We start from the raw sequence: 20,972 nt of genomic DNA, 5'->3' as shown, positions 1-20,972 counted from the left end.
TTCATCGTTATTATTGGCCACCGGGTCCCCCGGGCCCCTCGTCGGTGTGCTCGGCTGCCCTTTCCGCTGACCCCACGTCCTGCTTCTCCACAGTCCCACAGAAGAAGCAAAACCAAGGACTGCGTGGGATTGCAGCCTCTGGCTTCGCAACACGCACACCCCGACCACGCATCCCCACTCCCTCAATCCCATGCAGGGTGTCACACTACTCCAGAGCTAAAAGTGAAACATGACAACTAACTGCCAAGCACCCAAGCTCACGACTGAAAAAGCCCCTCTGCTGCCAGGGCTGAAGCCAAAGCAGTCTTGGTTTGGGGAGAGGGGACCATGACGGGGAATGGAGGAGCCCTAGCCTGGAAGGCAGGGGACCAGGGCCCAGCCGGCTCTGCCGCTAATTGTGGGCGTGTTCCGTCCCTTCTGGGCCTCAGGTGGCTCAGCTATAAAAGGAGACAACATTCTGGCTCCGATGTTACAGAATTCTAGGACAGCCAGGTGAAACTGGGGAGCCCTGTCTTCCCCAGATTCCCTCCAAGGACGCATATGACCCGGGGGGACACATGCCCTGCCCTCTGTCACTGCTCCACCCCCACCCCCACCCCCACCAGGTCCTATCCCCGTGTCTCCCTGCCACTCACCCTACAGTTGCTCAGCTCCTCGGCGGACAGGATGATGGTGCCACATTTCTTCCCTGGGACACCACTGGGAGAGGAGAAGATGAAAGAATGGAGAGCCAGACAAAGACAGACACAAAACCTGCACACTCCCTGAATCGGCCCTCCTCATCCTCCCCCCTCCCATTCCAGCAGATCTGCCCAGAGCCCCTGAGAAGACAGAGTCTCCTGAAATACTTGTGGCAGTGTGGCCTAGGGCACTGCTTCCTGGGCCAGGCCCCCCAGGCCTGGAGCTGCCCCGCCCCCTGCTCCCCAAGAGCCCGCCAGGAAGGGTAGTGTCTGCAATGAAAATCCTAGAAGCGGAAAAGCATCCAGACTCACCCGGAGGCTTCCAGACCAGTGGTTCTCAAACTTTCCATCCAAAGACCACTTCTGTGGGCAAAAGACCTCGTGGGCCAGCCACCCCACCCTGCACCCAGCTGACCCCCAGAGTCCTGGAACATTTCAGCTCTGAGTCACTCTGATTTATCATGGGTGGGAGAGCAAGCCGCAGGAGGGAGTTAAGCAGAAGGGCTGGTATCCTCCTGGTGGCCGCTTGTCCAGGCTCTCTCCCACGGCTACCTCCCCTTAAACTCCTTGGCTGGGGTCTCTCCAGGGAAGAGAGATCCTGGCCATCCATGCAGCTCCTCAGTGAGGTGGACAACCAGGACATGAAGTCGGCCCACCCAAGAACCCCTCCAGGAGGTCAAGTTCCCAAGGTGGGGCTTCTCCCAGGGGATCTGGACCACCTCTTCCCTGGGTCAGGAGGGCCCCCTCCCCCAAGCACCAGCCCATCCCACTCCAGTGTTTGGGATGAACCCGGAGTTGGGGGTTCCCAGTGCGGCCAGGGGCCACTGGGAAGGAGAAAAAAATGTCACGTTGTCCAGCAGCTGCTTAACTTTGGACTCATGATTGTACCTCTCTGAGCCTCGGTTTCCTCGCCCATAGAATGAGTGTGTTTGTAGGCTCCATTAGTCAGGATGTGCACACACAGTGCATGGCACAAAAACGGCCCCCAAGGAGCATCATTTCCCTCCCTGCCTTTCTTTCGCAATTTCACCAAGCTGCTAAAATCCAGCCCTACACCTCGGGCCAGCCTCGAGGCTCCCAGCACGCTGTCTACAGAACACACTTTGAGAACCACTGATGGAGCTCTCCCCAATGCCAGCTTTTGGAGGGAGAGGCTCTCACGCAGAGGAGGCAAGGGAGCCGGCCCCAGAGGCTGAGACAGCCCAGATCTCTCCACATCAGGAGAGCAGAGCAGGGGCTACATCTGGAGGTTCCCCTGCCAGTTTGTGCCCCTAGACTTGGGCAGCTGAGCAAAGTGCCCCAGCCCTGGTCTGGCCGCCCCCTGGGTGTAAAGATATGATTTGTTTGACCAAGAGACAGAATCCTCACACCAGCCTCCTCCGCCCCTGTTTCTCCATCTGTTCCTCCCTCTGCCTCTGGGCCCTTCTTTGATTTCCCATCTTCCCTTCCCTCCCCTCCAGACCGAACCAGCTCCCACCTGCTCAGGGCCTTCCTTTTTCTCTCCCTTTGCCTTTCTGGCCCTCACTCTCTGCTTCTCTCCCTGACTCCAGCTCCCTATCCGACTGCTGCTTCCATACTCTCAGTGTAAATCAGCATCCACACCCCGCCTGGGCTGTGAGCACCCAGGGCCCCCAGAGGCCCCTTTCCCATATCCAGCAGCCCCGGTAGCCGGTCCGGCTGCTGGGACCCCAGCGCCTGGGAGCTCTCAGCAAGGCCGGGGGAGCTTTGCTTACTCAGCCAAAATGCTCATCAGTGTGACGCACCTCCAGGCTGGTCACCGGGGCGGCAGATATTCCCTATCCTGCCCCACCCCACACCCTCAGGTGAAGGCCCTCTCTCCACCCAGGAGAGGGGGAGAGGGAATGAGTCGGGGGGGGGGGGGCGCTGTCTTTGTTGCATATAGTTGCATGAAGCTGGCCAAAAGCAGACGGTCAGTGTGGAGGCCAGGGGAGTGAGGCTGGCCCAGCACAGCCGGTGAGCAAATACAAAAAGTGAGGATTTAGCAGAATCTACTCCACGAGGAGGCTCACATCCAGCAGTGCAAGCAGTGGAGGGGAAGTGGGGTAAGGAGATAAACAGAAGGGAGGGAAAGAGGGAGGGGAGAAAGGCGAGGGGTAGGAGGGAGAGAGGAAGGGCAAGTGTCCAGCCCCTGCTGACCACTGGAAGCAGCCCCTACCTCTGCTCCCCACCCTGCTCCCCAAAGTCCCATGGGCCACTGGGGTTGGGGATGCTGGAGCTCCAGCCCGGTGGGGGAGGGGCCGGCTGCAGAGTGGCCCTCTCTCTCCCGCCCCTGCCCTCAACCGACCAGGGCTGAAGGCGCAGTGGTGGGAGCAGAGACCGGGCCTAGACTCTGAGGCCCCCTCTGCAGAGCCGGTTGGATGTCTGAGGACTCCAGGGCCAGAGATGTCTGCTGACCTACCCATTGGACACCGCTGGCATGGGTTTGCCTGTCCTGGAATTCAGGCTGAATGCTCCTATCCTGTAGAGAGAGAGGCAGAGAGAGGGTGCCATGAGTCAAGCACCCCCATCCTGAGAGGCCATAGCACTTGGCATCGGAATTCATGGAGACAGGTATCTATTCTGGATCAAACATCAAAACAGGACCAAGAGCTGCAGGCCAGAGGAAGGAGAGGTCTTCCAAACCTTGTTGTGAAGTGCTGGGTGACTCTACCTCAGGGGTTCTCAAAGTGTGCGCCGTCAGCATCCCTGGGAATGTGTTAGAAATCTAAGTTCGCAGGCCCCACACCAGACTAAGGGGCAGGTGGCTTGAGCCCGGTAATCTGTGCTTTAACAAGCCCTCCAATGACGCCGAAGCCTGCTGCGCTTTGAGAACCATGCTCCACCTTGCAAGCCTCAGTGGCTGGACTGTGAAATGGGGAGACTGCGGAGAGAATCCCATGAGATCTGAGAAGCCGATGGCGGTCTGGCCCAGAAGAGACGCCCCGTGAAAGGGAACTCTTGTGCATGGGGCTAGCCGGGAGACTGAGACACGTGACGTTTTCAGTGGGGGAAACAGGTCCCCCTCCTTCACCAGCCCATCGTCTCCAAGATCTTGCTTACCATCCCCAAGGCTCGCCTCCCCAGCCATCTCCTGTGGAGGTCTTCCTCAATCCCCCCCCTAAGCAGGTGTGCCTGTCCCCCAAAGGTGGGCCGGGTGACAGCAGGGAGGAAAGAGACCCAAATGACAAGCGGGCTTTTGACCCAGGCAGTTGGGAGCTGAGAGGGGCAGACACACACACTCACTCTGAGGTCCCCAGATTCCATAAATGTCAGAGCCCTACAAACCTGGGTTTGTTCCCTATTTTCAATAAATGATAGTTTATATCATTATTTTCTGTGAACCCAGAGAAGGAGACCTTTTCAGGGACAGAGAGGCCTCTCTGGGGGCTCGGAAGTTACCATACAGTTGTTGCGGGTCAGAGACAAGGGCCTGGGAGAGAAACCCCCCTCCCCGACAATGACACATTCAGCACTTCTCCATCACGGCGAGGGGACAGCATCCAGTGCGAATTTGGCAGAAGCAAGCGTGGGGCTGAGGCCCAGCCTGGCCTGCTATCCCCTTCCTGCCCACCCTGCCACGTGGCCGGGACGCTTGTCCCAGTCTGCAGGCTCCTCTTGTCTGGGTTCTGCCCCTGGGGCTTCCTGAGAAACAGGGACAAGAGAGGGCACCCCTGTTACCCAGCCAGCCCTGGCTGGTGCCTACAGCCGCCCGCAGGCTCCACTGTAAGAAGCCTTGGGATTCCTCATCCCAGAGCCTGCCCAGAGGAATAGCTTTTCCCTAAAAGCACTTACAGCCCTATAATGCAGATCGTCGGGGGGGCAAGGCGAGATGAGGAGCGCCTCACCATACCCACCTCTGGCCTACAGCAAGGGGTAAACAATCTGAGGGATATGCTATGTGAGGAGAACCCTGAATTCAAATCCCAGCTCTCCCACTTCTTAGCCGTGTGGCCTTGGGCAAGTCACTTTCCCCTCTCTGGGCTTCGATTCCTTCCGCTATACATTGGCGAGGGTGGGCGGTAGGGGTGGGCTAGATAGTGCCTCCGGCCGTCCCAGGAACATGGGGCTCTAATAACTAAACCTGGGTCCCTCTAAGTTAACTGGGTTAGCGGCCCTGCAAGGGCAGGGCCCATGGGGTCTCCTTATTCCTAATCACCCCCCACGCGTGGCGGATTGCTGCTCCCCTACCCTGAGCTAAGGGTGGGCGGGAGGTTGGCCCATCCCTGGGGAAGCAACCCAGACAGGCCCCACTCCCACCTACACTTACGTGAGGGGCTTCTCCAGGCGGCTCCCAGGGGACCCCACGATCTCTCCGAGGGTGCAGAAGGCCTGGCCCAGGAAATCCTGCACGCCCAGGGTACAGAAAACACCAGTGTCACCCACTCTGCCCACAGCCACCCCACCTCCCCCATCACCCCAATGGCTAGAAGTGGGCGGGCTCGGAAATGACCAGAAGCAGCATCAGACACATGGTCTGCGTCGCAGTGAAGCCTGAGGATGACCCAGACTCTGGCATTTGAAGAGAGCTTCAGAATCTCTGGGCAGTCATGGTAGAACTCACGTGTTTGGATAAATCAGGGCTCTTCGAATCAACGTCGTATCTGCAGGGAACACACAGAGATGGGAAAAACAGCTGGGGCATCCTGCCCAGAACTGCTGGGGTCCTTGAGCTGAGTCGGGACCCCTACACCCCTAAATACAGGCTCTGACACAGTAGGATACTTCTGGGAGTAACGGCTGGGAGGCCCACATGGGAGCCTTGTGGGGTGCCGGACATATTCTGTCTCTTGATCCAGGTGATGGTTACATGAGGGTAAACAGATATAAAAATGCATCATGGGATGGACTCTGAAGATTTGTGTACTTCACCATGTATATGTTATAGCTCATTAAAGACTGAAAAAATAAAATAAACTTGCTCAGCAACCCTGGCTGGTTATCAGGTGGCTAAGCCACCTTGCCTTTCACTGCCTGTTCTCCCACCTTCCCACTAAGGCGAGGTGCCCCTGGAGCTCAATACCTTGCCTTTGACCTTCCCTGATGATTTCACCTTGCCCAGGCCTGCCCAGACTGACCTGGGGCCTTGTCACTCAAGAACGTCACTCCACCTGCACCTGGGGCCCTCCCTTTACCTGGAGCCTGCTCACCTGGAGCCGCCCCTGCAGCCCTTCGTCCAGCTTCACCCTCTCCACCCCACCCCAACTGGCCATCCAGGCCCAAATGCCTCTTGCTGAGGGGCAGTCATTTTTACTCTACCCCTGCTCTAGCACTTTCTCTCTCCAAAATGTCCCCAAATGGTGACTGCTCTACAATGGGCTGCAAGTCTTCCATCGGTCCCTCCAAAGTTACGTCCTTCCACTGCATTTTTTCCTCTGCTCCTGCAAGCCCCCAACCCCCTTTTGGCCCACTCTGTCCACAATTCTCTGGGATACAGTCCTTTCTAAACACCCCACGCCTTGGAAAAACAACAAAACAAGGTTCCCCCACCTGCTCACCAGGCTGAAATCCCATCATCATCTTTAACCTCAGTGGAGGGGCACTCCGCACCTTTGTGAGACACACGCACATGCCCTGGGCCCCATCAGTCAGGTTACCTCTGCAAGAAGGGAACCTCGAGGGCACCCTCTCCCAGAATAAGCTCGGACAGAGAGAGAGGTCCATGGGGACCTCCCCGTCACCTGCGGGGAAAAAGACTCCCGGGAAGCCCCCGAGGTCTAGCCCCCAGAATCAGGTGGCTTGCTCAGTGCCCTCCCACACTTAATGGAGACAAATGGTGGGGAGCCTCTATTCTCTCTCCCCACCTTTTTTCCATCTCCTGATGAGGGTGGGGCTGGACTTCAGCTAATTGTCATTTTCATCCCAGGCCAAACCTGAGCTCCCTCTAATGCCTCGGCACCCCTCCCCTGCCTTGGTACGGGAAACTACTACCAGCCCGGGTCCTACGGTCCCTCCTCCCATCTAGGGTTCCTCGGCCCCATCCTCAGCACCAGCTGCCACTTACAGGTCAAAACGGAGGTTCTGCTTCTCCTCAAAGAAGTAATCCACGATGAATTTGCGCACAAAGTCGGGATTGAGTGTGTTGTCAATGACTTCGGTGCGTCCGAACTGCAAGAGAAAATGGGGTGTGGACCTCAGGGCCAGGCTGGTGGGGCAGGGGAGAGCACTGGGCTCAGAGCCCCTCAGTACAGGCCCCAGCAGTAATGGAAGCCATGCTTCTGGTCCCTGTCCCCTACCCCCTGGCTGAGAGTTCCTCCATCTAACAATGGAAACCATCCCCGCTAGGGCTCCAACTCCATCCTCAGCTATATTCTCACTTCCTCTATCTAGGCTCCACCCAAGTTGTAAGGTTTTGATACCTGAATACTTGAGCAGAGTATTCCCCTTTCTGCTTGTGGAATTCCTCCATTTCTTCAAAATCCTTTGTTAATGCTGCCTCCTCCAAGAAGCCTTCCCAATTCTTCCACCCAGAGAGTTTTACTTCCCTCTGAACCACCCCTGAACTTGTGCTCCCCCCTGACCACCGTCCCTCTCTGACCGATGCCACAGTTAGGTGTATACTTATCTGATGCCACAATTATAAATGAAAGGGCAGAAGAAGGGATTGTGGGATCTTTAAGATCTCCACCTCCTGCCCATGTGTAATCCCCTCCCCTTGAAGGTGGGCTAGACTTCATGACTCACTACGAATGAACAGAATAGAGCACAAGCCACTCCCCAAATTGTGTTATAAACTACCATGACTTCTGTCTCTGGGACCCTCTCTCGCTCTCTTTTGCTTGCTCACTTCAAGGAAGCCAGCTGTGCTATGGAGAGGCCCGTGTGGCAAGGAACTAAGGGCAGCCTCGGGCCAGGAGGAGGGCAGCCAGTGAGGAGCCAGGCTGTCAGCCAGCCCACCTGTAAGAATCTGAATTTTGTCAACAACTACTGAGAGAACTTACAAGTGGACCCTGCCCCACCAGAAGCTCGAGATGACTGAGGCCCTGGCCAGCACCTTGACCGTAGCCTTATGGGAGACCCCGAGGTCGAGGACCCCACAAAACTGCACCCAGATTCATGACCCTGTTGTTTAAGTTGCTCAACTCTGGGCTAATTTGTTACATAGCAACAGATAACTAATACATGGACTTAACTTTCTTGGTATCCCCTGTAGCAGATACTCTAGAATTTTACACACATTAGGCACTCAATAGTTGAATCCCATTAAACTCCCCAAATGACTTAAGGCAAGTCACTCCCAGGTCTAAGCATCAGAATCACTGGGAAGGTTTGTTAAAATACCGATCGTAGGTCTCACTCCCAGACGTTCTGATTCTATAGATTCAGGGTGAGGCCTGAGAATCGGCATCTCTCAAAAATGTGCCGCCGGTGCGGGGACCTCCCTTCGGACAACCACCGGGCTCGACTGTAGTCCACAGGGCTCTGAGCATCTCAGGGTCTCCCTGTGCTGTGGAGGAGGGCAGTGGGGACATGGTTCCTGGCCGTCACTCTCTTACATCTCGTTTTTTTTTATCCCTTACATCTATTCAATACACTGGACATTTCTGGTAAGATTTTGTTTCAAAAAAGGGACGTGGGGCTAAAAGACCGAGTGTAAAAGCAATGCGCTCTATGCTTCATGAAGGGAAAACATGATACCAATTGTACAAAGTGAATAAGACAGACAGGTGCATGATAAATATTTTAAATAAATTGTGAATATTTCTGAATACATAAACATGTTTTTTCAACTTGGGCAGTAATTGCCAAAATAAAAAATTAATCCTGAGTACTAGTCCTCCTTAATGGGGCTCTGCAGCCCAGAAAAATGCCAGTGCACGGCCCCCTCTCCTATGGGGTGGGCAAGGCCTGCTTCTCTGGGATGTAGCCCAGCACTCACTTGTTCCTTGAATTAAGTTAGAAAGCTGCAAAGAGAACCTCCCACCCAAGGCAGTGTGGGGTCATCTGAGAGCACGAGATTTGGCACCATCTTGCCCTCACTCCCTATCAGTTCCTCCAGCCGAGTCTCTCTCCTAATCCCCTATCCCCACTTCTTCCGCTGTGGCCTGGGTCAGGGCTCCCCATTTTCTGACCTCACCACCTGCAGTGACCTCCTAGTGGGTCCCCTAAGTGGGAATACTGCTAATGCTTGAAGACCCGGCTCCCCAGAAGTCCTGCTCTCCGGCTCCCAACCCCTCCCCTGTGCTCCCACAATCCACCCAGCACCCCTACGGCTGCACTTACCCTGTCCCCTGACAATGATCCGAGGCTCTTCCTACCCCACCAGACAGAGCTTCTTGAACAGCAGAGGATCCGAGCTCTCCTCATTTTTGCAGCCCAGGACCTGCCACTGTTTAACAGATTCGCAGGCTCGTGGTCGCAGATGATTATAAGCATGAGGAACTGTGCAACACATTTTGCACCATATTTACCCTATTTCATCCTTTTATGGTAGGTTTCCCCATTTTACAGATAGGAAAACAAAGGCACAGAACAGTTAGGGTTACATAACTAATCATTGCTGAGGACAAGTCACAACCTAGGCATTCTGGCCCATGCCCTCTAAGCCACGTGGTGCTCCATGTGAGGTCCCTAGCGAGGGCAAAGACTGGTCACCACTCCCGGTGACTGGTATGCAGTGGGGACTCAGAAGCTGTTGAATGAAGTAAGGTTGAATGAGGAAAGGGATGAGTGGGTTTGAGTCGCAAGCTTATCACAAGCTAATTGTGGGACTTGATTGGAGGAAGCTTCAATTTCCTCATCAGAAGATGGGAGAATACGACATGTCCTGCTTACTTCTTAGAGGTATCATCCAACTCAATTACTGATTGAACAAACAGTTTTTCAGCACTTATTGTAAGCCAGGCAACGTGCTGGGTGCTGAGCTACAAATACAAATAGAACATGAACCCTTTACCTAAGGACTTCTCTGTCATAGGTGGGACAACTCATAATCGATTGCTACAATACAGTGTGACAACAGCACTATATACAAACCTCTAGGACAGGGTCTCCCCTGGCTGCACACCAGAAGCCCCGGGGAAATGTGAAAGAGATAGAAATTGACACAAAAGCAGATTACTGGGGGACCCGTTTCACATGCTAGTCCAGGCATCTGACTTCGTAGAGATCTGCACCTTTCATTATGGTTGAGCTATTTTACAACTTCGGAAATTGTAGAAAGCACAGGGTAATGCAAATGATTCTTATCCGTAGATATGTAAATATATTTGGCTCAGTGGAATGCAATTATTTGATTATTATCTTGTTGATACTGACCGATTTTGCATCTATTTATAAATTAATTTCAGCATTCCCAATTGCCTATGTACAGCTGACCCTTGAACAATGCAGGGGTTAGGGGAGCGGACCTTCACACACCGTCGAAAATCCAGGTATAACTTTTGACTCCCCCCAAACTTAACTAATAGCCAGCCTACTGTTGACCGGAAGACTTACCGACAACAAAAAGTTGATTAAAAAATATTTTGTATGTTATATGTATGGCATACTGTATTCTTACAATAAAGTAAACCAGAAGAAAGAATATGTTATTAAGAAAGTCATAAAGAAGAGAAAATATATTGACCAGACTGTACTGTATTTATTGACAAAAATCTGTGTGTAAGTGGACCTGTGCTGTTCAAACCTGTGTTGTTCAAGGGTCAACAGAATGTGTGTTGAGTCATCTGAACCAGCTATAACATCTTACTGGTTCCTTCATTTAATTAACAAGTTAAATAAATCCTTACCATGTGTTCATTTTATATTTGCATGGGGATTCATGATTTTACCTTTTAAAAAAATGTATCCTTTACAGGAGCTTTTTAAAAATACCCATGCTCAAATCCCCATCACAGACCAATGAAACCCAGTCTCAATGGGTGTGGCCTGAACAACTGTTTTCTCAGTTTCCTAGGTGATCCTAATGTGCAGTTGGAGTTGAGAACCACTGATGGAGGAAGAAAGAAAACTAACATTTACTGAGCCCCTTCTGAATGCTCACTAGATCAAGTGGATCATTATCTCATTCGATTCTCACAAAATCCCCGTGAGTTACTACCCATTTTCCAAGTGAAGAAACTGAGAATCAGAGAGGCTAAGGAACACAGCTAGGCAGAGCTGGGACCTAAATGCAGGGACCTAATTACAGATAGGAAAACAAAGGCACAGAACAGCTAAGTCATCTGTCTAGGGTTACACAACTAATCATTGGTCACACAGCTAGGCAGAGCTGGCACCTAAATGCAGGTATGTGTAATCCAAGGCCTGTTATATTTTTACTTCATCTAACGTCCTCAAGCACTATGAAAATCAAATAAAGATGAGGTTTACTTCACAAGTATTTATAAAAGCCCCACCGTGTACAAGGCAATGGGGTAGATATTGAGTTGAATAAGACTGGGTTCCTGCTACATCCCCTAATTCAGTAACAATCTTACAACGTATAATCCATCCTTGTTCCAAGAGAATTCCTGCATTTTCCCCTTCTGCTCTAATTCTTTTTTTTTAAGATTTTATTCATTCATTTTGACAGAGAGAGAGAGAGAGAGAGATAGCCACCGAGAGAGGGAACATAAACAGAGGGAGTGAGAGAGGGAGAAGCAGGCTTCCCACCAAAGCAGGGAACCCGACCCGGGGGTGGGGCTCGATCCCAGGACACTGGGATCACGACCTGAGCCAAAGGCAGACACTTAATGACTGAGCCACCTAGGCACCCCTGCTCTAATTCGTAACACCTCTAGTCTTCAGACAAAAGGAAAATTTCTCCTAATGGCTTTCTTGCAGAATATTCTGAGTAAACACCCAGGTATGAGAGAATCCTCTTTTAAGAAAGGGCTCTACCTCCTCTTCAATGTACCGCTCCCCTAAACATGTTAAAAAAATCCCTCTGGCTGAATTTTAGATACACCCCAGTCCAGAAGGAGAAAGCATTTGGGCCGCCTCTCTCCTCACCCGACTCTCAGCAGAGACTCCAAGGAAAACACCCATTAGGGAAGATGACAGCGCTGCTTTTAAAATGGCACTTGAAGCTTCAATAGAGAGGAATTCCCTAGAGATTGATCTCTGCCAGAGAAGAAAATGGAGTTCCCCTGGAAACAGGACTTGGAGCGGGACTCCAAGGGCCCCCAAGATCTCCTGCAGAGGAAAGGGGGCAAGTGAGCCAGGCTGGGCGGTGATGAATCTCCAGCACGCAGGGGTAATTAATATATGCCAGGCACAAACAACTGTGAAATCTACAACCGAGGGACTTACTAAAGATGTTTTATAGCCTTCATTACTTGGGCTAATCACAAAGAAAAAAAAACAAAAACAAAAACTTGGATTTTGAAAATCCAAGAAGCCACTAAGTCTCTGTCAGGCCCAACTTATACCCCTATTAATGACAACAGGAAACAACCTAACTAGTGTTTAAAAAAAAATCAATTTGGCTGTATTTCATTCCACATAGAATTATAGTTTCCAAGCCTGAAGGGACTTGGACAGATGAGGTATTAGCACGAGAGTATACAGTCTGAATGCTGTATGGCAAATCCTGCTTGGGGGGCGAAGGGAAGAGTGGGTTAACCCTGACCACCTGTTATCAGAGCTGAACCAGCCCTGAACACTCTTCCAGCTCCCTGGAAGTGCCTGTCCCTCCCTCTGGTCCATTCTGAACTCCTCTGTCCACACTCCAGGCTCTGAGCATGGCATTGCTCACAGTCTGGGGCATAGGCCACCAAACACGAGTGGGCACAAGGATTCTCTAATTAGCAAAGCTGAAGAAAAACCCCGAAATCTTTGTTTTACCAAGCGATTCTGATACAGACAGCCTTAAAGAACTGTTGCTTAAGGGGCAAGTGCAGACTAGCTAGGGCATGGTGTGAAATCGGGGAAGGGGCTGAGTGATCAGAAAGAAAGGTGAGGGGGACCTCCCTGACCTCAAGGCCTGGAACAGCCTCCCAGGAGGGAAGAAAGAAAAAGAAAGTACAAATGAGTATGAAGCCTGGAAATGAGGGTATTCACCTTCTCAAAAGCTCACGTCTTGTCCCTGGCAACAAAACCCAGTGGGAAAAGCTCCTGACATGCCAGAAAAGATGCTCCCGAGGGCTCCTAAAACCTCTATGACTAAGCCCCAAGAATATCAATTAAGCAGCAGTAATTACATATCATCAGTTCCAGTGGGACCCTCAAAGGGAAAGCAGACTTGAAACTTCTTTAAGGACTAAATTAAACGGCTCCCAGGGGCTCTGCTACACACAGAAGTTGAGATTTATGGGGGTTGGTGGGCAGTGGTCCTGCCAAAGCACCCTGGGGCAAGGGCCGCTGCAGGGCTGGGATTGAGAACCCAGGTCAGGCAAGTAAGGTCTTCCCATTGCATGTCCAACTAGGAGGCCAGGAGTGGGGGATCCTCTGTCAAGACATGGGCCGCTTGCCCTGCACTGGGGCACGGGGCTGGCAACGAGGCCTGGACGGATTCGGAGGCTTATTCTCTGTGCTGGAGAGTCTCCCACTGCTGCCCCCACCCCATCCAGCTCCTTCTCTGTCCTGCTCTACACACCAGGGGACCCTTTCCCCTTTGGACCCCATCACCCTGGTTCCCTTGCCCTGTGGGTTCCTGTTGGGTTTGGCCAATGGGAGGCATGAGCATGGGAGACGGGTGGAGAGAGAGGTTGGGGTATTTCTTCCCGCTCTGGCCCAGCCTTCTCACTCACAGACAAGAGCACTGTCTCCTCTCCCTGCCCCTTCAAGCCGAGAGTGAGAACAGCTCCCCGCTGGTGCCGGGCCCGGGGTGCTGCACTACCCTCTGTGGATTTCCTCGACCTCACCCATACCTTTGAGAGAAATCCATTAAATCTCTTCAGTTAAACCAACTAAGGAAACTCGTTCTCCCACTGGGGCCCTGACTGATTTATTTTCTCTCTCAGCAAACATGTTCATAACACATACAATTGCCAACTCAAGTGAACATAAACCAACAGTCCCCACCCCACTCCTGCTGAAACACCGTGTAATGCTCATGCCGCCAATAAAGTGCGTGACCCCCTCTCGTGCAGCCAGGATGCGCAATGTCCCGTGACCACCTTCTGGGATGCAGGGTTTCACACAGCTGTCCCACCCTGAGGGCCCCAGTGGGAACTCTCGGGAGCCAGGGCCCCCACCCCAGCCTCCTCGGATTTGTAGAAAGTGGCCATCCTGGTCCCATCCAAAGAGCTGCCAGAATGAGGCCCAGTTAGGGAAGAACACCTACCCGATTCGAGTCAGGGTTTGAGGCTTTTAATCAGCTCTAAGTGGGCCTGTGGCACCCTGAAATTGAATGCAAATGTCCGTCTGTCCATGTCTGCATTTTCTGGGTGGAGAAGCTATGGTTTTCATCAGCTTCTCAAGGAAAACCATGCCTTCAGAAAGCTTTAAGAACTCCTGATTCTACCTTTGAAGACAGATCTTAGGGTTTCCCACAGAAAGCAGTGAATAGTGAAGTGAAGAGAGTACTCTGGGGCCCGGCTTCCTGGGTTCAAATCTGGTTTTGCTACTCATTGGCCGTGTGACCTAGGAGAAATCCCTTCCCCCGTCCTGTTGTTTCGGTTTGCTCTTCCATGAAATGGGAACAATTTATCCACACCTTATAGGGTTTTTGGAGGCTTACGTGATCTGATTCATGTCATGTACTTAGAAGGCAGCCTGGGACATAAAACGAGCTCTGCAAATTAGTGATTCTACACTCTGGTCCTTCCTGAATCCCAAACCCTGGCCCAGGCACCCAAGGAAATGTGTCTCTCCCGGGTCTCTCAACTCAGCCTTACCTCTAAGATGCTCCCTGCTCGAACTGCTAACACTTCCTGCTCACCTTCCATGCCCAAAAGGCCCCAGTTCTGAGTGGTTTCTCTCCAAGACATCTTCCACACACAGACAAGGCGGAGGGGAAAATGCAGGGCTGTCCCTTTGCTCTTACCAAGCAGCTACTCCATTAAGATCTAGGCTCTGCCCTGCCCGTGGACTTCCCACAAGCATGGGTCCAGAAAAAAAGGGGGGGCAGTAGAATGTGTGAGGTTTGCTTAGAGACCCGGACCTGGAGAAGAAAATTCACTCCCCTGCCATTGACAGGACAGCTAAAGCAGAAGGACCCCTCGGGCGAGGAGGCTGCTTAGTGAGGGTGGAGAGGAGAGGAGAGTCTTTGACCCTCTCAACCCCTGCTCAGACACACTGATTACCGGGCTAGGAGGTACAAAGCAAGGCAGCCAGGAAAGAGACTTTCTCTGTTGCTTCTAGATTTCTAAAGTCTGGACCCCTCCCTCCTCACAACCCACCGGCAACTCCCTGCAAATACCCACAGCTGGAGGGCACTGGGACAGCCAGTGTGGTGTAGAGGGGTAGCTAGGTCCTGGGTTTAGGACCCCCCACTGTCCAGAGTTCTGTTGCTTATTATTTACTATGGGAGGCTACCTAGAATAGCCCCTCAGAGGCTGCATTTCCCCACTGCTAAGACAGAGCAAAGCATTCCCTCTTCCAGGGGAAGGACAGAAGGAAATGTGCGTGAAGCTTGACCCGGAACGTCTCTGCTGCAGAGCTTATCTTCAGGACTGAGAATAACCCTCACAGAGCCCTAGGGGCAGCCAGGTGCTAAGTGTTTCCCACATTTTGTCTCATTTAATCTTCATAACAACTTTATGAAGCAGTACTGTTATCCCCATGTTACAGATAAATGAACTAAGATAAGGCTCAGGGAGCTGGAGTGACTTGCCCAAGGTCATACAGCTGGTGGGTGGTAGAAACAGGATTTGAACCCAGGCTGTCTGGCCTGGTTCCAAATCAGGAAGGAGTTGATGTAGTCACTAACCAATCAGAGGTCAATACTGTGAATGAGGCTTGGACTATGTCCTATCCAGTCTTTACTTCTGCTGTTTTCCTACCTGCAGCTGAACCTCTGAACTTCTCCAATGCTTGCTCTCTCTTTCACCTTGCTGACTCTTCCCATGGGTTGGGGAGGCTCTAGGTCACACGGCACGGGTGAGTGCCCCTGACCTATTCCTCTGCTCACCCCTCACCCACACTTCCAATCCCTACAGACCATACACACACACACACACACACACACACACACACACACACACACACACTCCTGGCCCCTCCTATGATTTCCATAAAGATTTATTGATTAACAAGTTGACCTAGAACCTGAAGACTTTGGAGCTGGAAGGAATCAAATCCTCTCAAGCAATGAGAAAAGAGAGGCAGAGAAGCGGGCTGGGGGGCGTGCTCTGACCCAGGTCACAGCTAATGAGGAAAAGGGCTGTGGTGGGAACCCAGGTCAGGTTAGCTCCAGCTCAGAGCAGTGCCCTGTTCTCCCAGAAGCCTGTCACCCTCTCTGTCAGGTTTCTCTCAGGTCTTCCATCAAATCCTCCTCCTCCTTCTGCCTGGTATTGTGACTCCTCATCTTCAAAACACTTCCACATCCGTGATCTCACTCAACCCCCCCCCAGTGACCCCATGGAGACGTTATTATCGTCATCCGCATTTTACAGATGAGAGAACAGAGCTCCAGGAGGCCAGAAGGACCTCCCAGAGGCACCCAGTTGTGGGGAGGGAGGACCAGGGCTCCCAGGAGTGATGGAGCCATCGAGTTCCATGGTGTTCACCGCGGTCCCCAGCCTCAGTAATGAGTGGGTGGCTCTGCAAGCCTGAACAATGTTCACGGCCCCAGGTTTAGGCACCTCTGGCCTTTTTACAAATTACAGCTGGATGAAGCTCCAGAGACCCCCCCATCCCCAGCTGCAAAGCCCCCAGTGGCTATGCCGCCTGGGACAGAAGGAGGCCAGAGCTGACAGACGGTTCTCCACCTCAAAGCTGCCCACCCTTCCCCAACCGGAGCTCCCCTATAATTTTCATATGTAATTGGTGGCTCCTTAATCGGGGATTCTAAAAGCCCTGCTGCAGAGCCCAGCCCTGGCCCCTCATGAATCATGTTCACCGGGATTAAAATTAGAGGCCAGAAAGCTATCTGACTCAAATAGAAATTGGAAAAGGCAGCAAGCTGAGTGCTGGGAACAGGGGCCCAAGTAGGTGCCTGAGGCTGGAGAATGGCCTGAAATCTGGACACCAGGACGGAGGGCCTGGGTTTCAAGGAGGAGCACAGAGGACCTGGTTCCATGCGCACCATCTTGGGTCTGGAAAGTTCTCTGAGGTTCCCTATTGGAGGATTCCAGGATTCTGTGGGCACCCTCTTTCCTTGGAGAGCAAGGAAAACTAGGCCGAGAGAGAGGAAGGAGCTGACCTAAAGCCAAGCAGAGTGAACCATGACTTCTGTGACCCGGTGCCTTCCAGACCATTTCCTGTTGCACTGAGGCCTCTAGGTGAGGAAGGACAGAGGTGAATAAGGAGACCGGAGGCTCCAGAGGCCTTCCCCCTGCTCAGGCCTGGACAGAATTTTCCCTCTCTGGCCCCAGACATCAGCACCAGCCAAGCTTAGAATGAAAGACTTCCTGACAAAAGGCTTAGTTCCTAATTAGCCATTGTTCCAGATAATCTGTTAAAAAGTCCCAGCTCCTGGGGGAATGGCCTTTTTACCAAAGAGCCTCACTGCCAAGTAGCTGGCAAAACAGTCTCCACTGGCCCGTGCCCTGATCTTGCCTGGGCGGCTGAGCCTTGGGTCCGCTCCCCCTGGAGCGCCCTGAGCGAGCCCCGCCCTAAAGGCACTTGTCCTCCAGAGCACCCCAAAATGTCTATCGCTCCTGCCAAGTGGCATGAGGGTGTCTGAAGTGATACCACCCACAGTGTTTCCTCCCAGTGAAGCTCTGGTTTCTCACTTTGGGGCTTCATCTATGGAGCCACTGTTGAGCGTTGTCTCTTGCCAGGCGCTTTACGAGAATTAGCTCCTTTACTCCTCACAGCAGGCTTGTGAGCCGGGGCACTTGCCTAAGAGCCCCAGCCGGGAAGGTGGTGGCCCGGATTTGGACCCAGTCCCCTTGACTTTGGAGCCCACGCTCTCAATGGCTCAGCCACAAGCGTAAAGGGCACCTGGACGCTAACACTGAAGAGGAAAGGGATTTATCAGCCACCAAATGACCTGCACTAGAACCTTGGGGTTTACCAGAAAAGCAAACTCCTTTCTTCAGATGAAATCTTGGCCTCCTGCCAAACGTATTACACAGAACTCACAAAACATCTCTGGTTTAGTAGGGGGAGGGGTGGCAGGAGACACACACAAATTCACAGTTGGCCCCTGACACACCACATCAAACCCGGGATCTAGAAAAGCCCTCTCTGACAGCAGCCTGGCCAGATGGGCAGACTCAGAAGGCCGTAACACGCCCCAGTTCCACACTGTCTAGCTGAGTTGCTGGGCCAAGGAGGGACCCCTCTGTGCCTCTGCTTCCTCGTCTGGGGTGTGGTGAGGGCCAAGGGGGATCATGGGGCGCTGCTGATGTAGAAACCACACCAGCCCTAGGAAATGTCGTCATCGGCCTCCTACAGAGGGAGCAGCAGCAAGACAGGGGGCACAGCCTCCTCCCGGCTTTGTCTGACGGGATTGTGTAATAATATTTATAAGGGTTGAGCGTAGCCAGGCACTGTGCTGAGCGATTCTGTCCTGAAGTTTCCACCACAGCCCAGTGAGCAGGCATCGGGATCCCATTTACGGAGGAAAAAAACCTAAAGCTCAGAGAGTTTAAGGGAAGTGACAGAGTCAAGATTTCAAGGGACACCGTGACAGTACCTGGCTGTGCCAAAGCAGATTCTAAAGCCCTAACCCTAAGACCAAGAGCAGGTGCCCGTGACCTATCTGGTCCCCAAAGGCAGACCTCAGTCCCAGACTGCCTGCTCCTGCTGATGGTGAGGGAAGGCCCTGAAAATCCCGCTGCGTGATAAGAGCAAAGGCCACGAGAGGCTGTCCACGGGCCCCGAGGCTCAAGTGGGACCTTTCCTTGAAGAGGCAGACTCCTCTCTGCAAAAACAGGAGAGTCCAGAAAGCCAACCCCACGCTTGCCTTGGTGCCCACCAACTAGAGAGGCACGTCTCCTGCTTTGAGGTTTAGCAATAATAATGATCCACTCATTACTTGAAATCTTTTGATAAGAGGTCTGTGTCGTGTGGCTGGGGTCGGGTCCTATGTTGGTCATCAGGGATCCCAAATTGGGCTCAGAGTATGGTGGCAGAGGGTCATTTCATTTCACGTTTAAACTCTTGCCCATTGGACAAACTGGATCCTCACTGCCCTTGCCCTCCACTGTCTCATCCCAGGAGCTCCACAAGACTGCAAATTGTCTTCCTCTTGCAGTCCTTTCGCCTGTAATCCACTCTGCACACGGTGGCCAGAGCTGTCTTTCCAAAACATAAACAGGGCTCCATCACCACTTAGCTCAAAACCCTCAAATAGCTTCCCATCACACTTAGAGCAGTGTTTGAACTCCTATGTGGCCTATGAAGCCCTAGAGGATCTGCCCCTACAAACCTCTGCCCCCACATCACCCACTGTCTTCATTGTTCACACCACTCAAATTATATAGGCCTTCTTTTTGTCCTTTGAGTGCAGCGAGCTTGTCCCCACCTCAGGGCCTTTGCACCTGCTGTACCCCCTGCCTGGAACATCCCCTCCCAGACTTATGCATGGCAACACTCAGGACTCAATTAGAGTCACCAGCCCCTCAGAAGGGACTCCATCGGCCCCCTAATGAAAGCAGTCCCCTCCTCCCTGGTCACTCTCTTTTATCTTTTTCATAGCACTTATCAAACTATACCTGGAATTAACCAATTTCTTTGCTGATTGCACTAAGCCTCTCCAGAGTAAGGACTCTGCCCGTCTTATTCTCCACTATGTGCCTGAATCAGTGGGCGGCATATAGTTGGTACTCAATAAATGCTTGTTCACTGACTGCTGACTCTTTGGAAACTGTGATTAAATCAAAGACCTTGTACTCCCAGCAGGGTTCCCAAGGGGGCACGGCCCTCCCTTCCTCAGCTCATCTCTCCCCTCCCTCCAACACAGCCTGGGCCATAGCCAGGCTGAGTCACTGCCGGCTCCTAAACACACAGGACGTTCCCACCACCAGGCTTCGCTTACGGCAAGCCCTGTGCCCAGAATGCCCTTTCTTCTCCCCACTATCCTTCAAGGCCCAGATCTGGTGCCACCTCCCCCTGAAAGCTCTTCCAGGCCTCCCAGACCTCTCCCTGCTGTTAAGTGTTGAGAATTCACGTCTAAACTACTTGGGTGGCTTCTGGTCTAGTTACCGTCTGGAGCTTGGGGCCTCTGAGAGGATCTGCTCCAACACTCTCACCAAGATGAAGAAAACAAGGCTTTTAGATTCTTCCATGTCTGTGTCTGGTCTCCCCAGCTCCCCATAAGGTCTCTGAGGACAGGGACCTCGCTGCTACAGCTTTGTACCCTGGAGGATACCACAGTCCCTTACTCAAGTTACTTCCTGTCTCTTGGCCTCCCCGCTGCTGTCTATAGCATGGGTTATCTGGGATAGAGCGTATCAACTGTTTGGTATGTTGTCCGGCACCCAGAGCCCATCGATGATACTATTAACAAGAGCTACCTCTTACCAACTGCCTGCCTGATTCCTCCACCTTATCCTACGTTCTCTTTAATCCTTAGACAATCCAGCCGGGTAAGTACTGTTAGCTGTCCATTTTACAGGTGAGAAACCTGAGGCCCAAAGAGAATAAGCATCTACTACAAGGTCACGCAGCTCTAAATACCGAGGTTCTGACACAAACCCAGGAACTGCCCACGACACCACCCCTCCTCCGTGGTTCAGTAGGGAGAGAACCCTGGTTTCCTAGGCATGGCACCTGGAGCAATTTCCATCAGCTCTCTGAGGTCTGGAAATAATCTGTACCTGCCTGCAAAGCCGTTATAAGGGTCGGGGACAAGTAAGAGACCTGATGCTGGGCATGCACCAGGCACATCCTAAAGGAGGTCTGCTGTTACACGTCAGATTTTCCAACTATCTTGGCTGATTCTTTGAGTACCCTAAACCATCAGAGTTATTGGGGCACAATCTTGGCTGCTGGAACAGGGGTGCCTGGGGGCCTCAGGGAGGGTCGAAGGTGGCTCAGTCGGAGAAAGGCAAGTGCATGGCTATAGGATTTCCTCTAGAGGAACAGCATGAGGGTGGAAGTAGGCCAGCCTGGGGCCTCTGAATGTCTGGGTGCAAGGGGAGGGACAGAGCTAGGGAAGAAGGCAGGGGATGTGCTGTGAGGTGGGAAAAGCCTGGAGTCCAACAGCTTGCCTTTTGTTCTACTGTCTATAATATATTATTTAAAATTATTTTTTTGGGCGCCTGGGTGGCTTAGTCAGTGAAGCGTCTGCCTTCGACTCAGGTCATGATCCCAGGG

At 52.5% G+C, this 20,972-nt stretch overlaps 1 protein-coding gene across 2 annotated transcripts in view; it reads right to left on the bottom strand.

Annotated features, from left to right (window-relative positions):
* The window catches only part of CPNE5 (copine 5), an 87,407-nt gene that overhangs the window by 43,491 nt on the left and 22,944 nt on the right, over positions 1-20,972 (bottom strand). Inside the window, exons 4-9 of one of the 2 annotated variants that reach the window (XM_088024367.1) lie at positions 6,682-6,785; positions 5,242-5,281; positions 4,948-5,024; positions 3,100-3,159; positions 993-1,043; positions 636-699 (exon numbers count right to left, since the gene is read on the bottom strand). In XM_088024367.1, the coding sequence (XP_087880493.1) occupies positions 636-699; positions 993-1,043; positions 3,100-3,159; positions 4,948-5,024; positions 5,242-5,281; positions 6,682-6,785 (396 nt within the window). The remainder of the gene's footprint in view (positions 1-635; positions 700-992; positions 1,044-3,099; positions 3,160-4,947; positions 5,025-5,241; positions 5,282-6,681; positions 6,786-20,972) is intronic. The other variant, XM_028120667.1, reaches the window with a different exon arrangement.

The sequence above is a fragment of the Eumetopias jubatus genome, unplaced genomic scaffold (assembly GCF_037043125.1).
Source record: "Eumetopias jubatus isolate StellerSeaLion01/CBP00866 unplaced genomic scaffold, mEumJub1_p1.0 scaffold_6, whole genome shotgun sequence".
Classification (NCBI taxonomy): domain Eukaryota; kingdom Metazoa; phylum Chordata; class Mammalia; order Carnivora; family Otariidae; genus Eumetopias; species Eumetopias jubatus.
The sequence above is the reverse complement of the archived record's forward strand: the minus strand, read 5'-3'. Positions and strand labels throughout refer to the sequence as shown.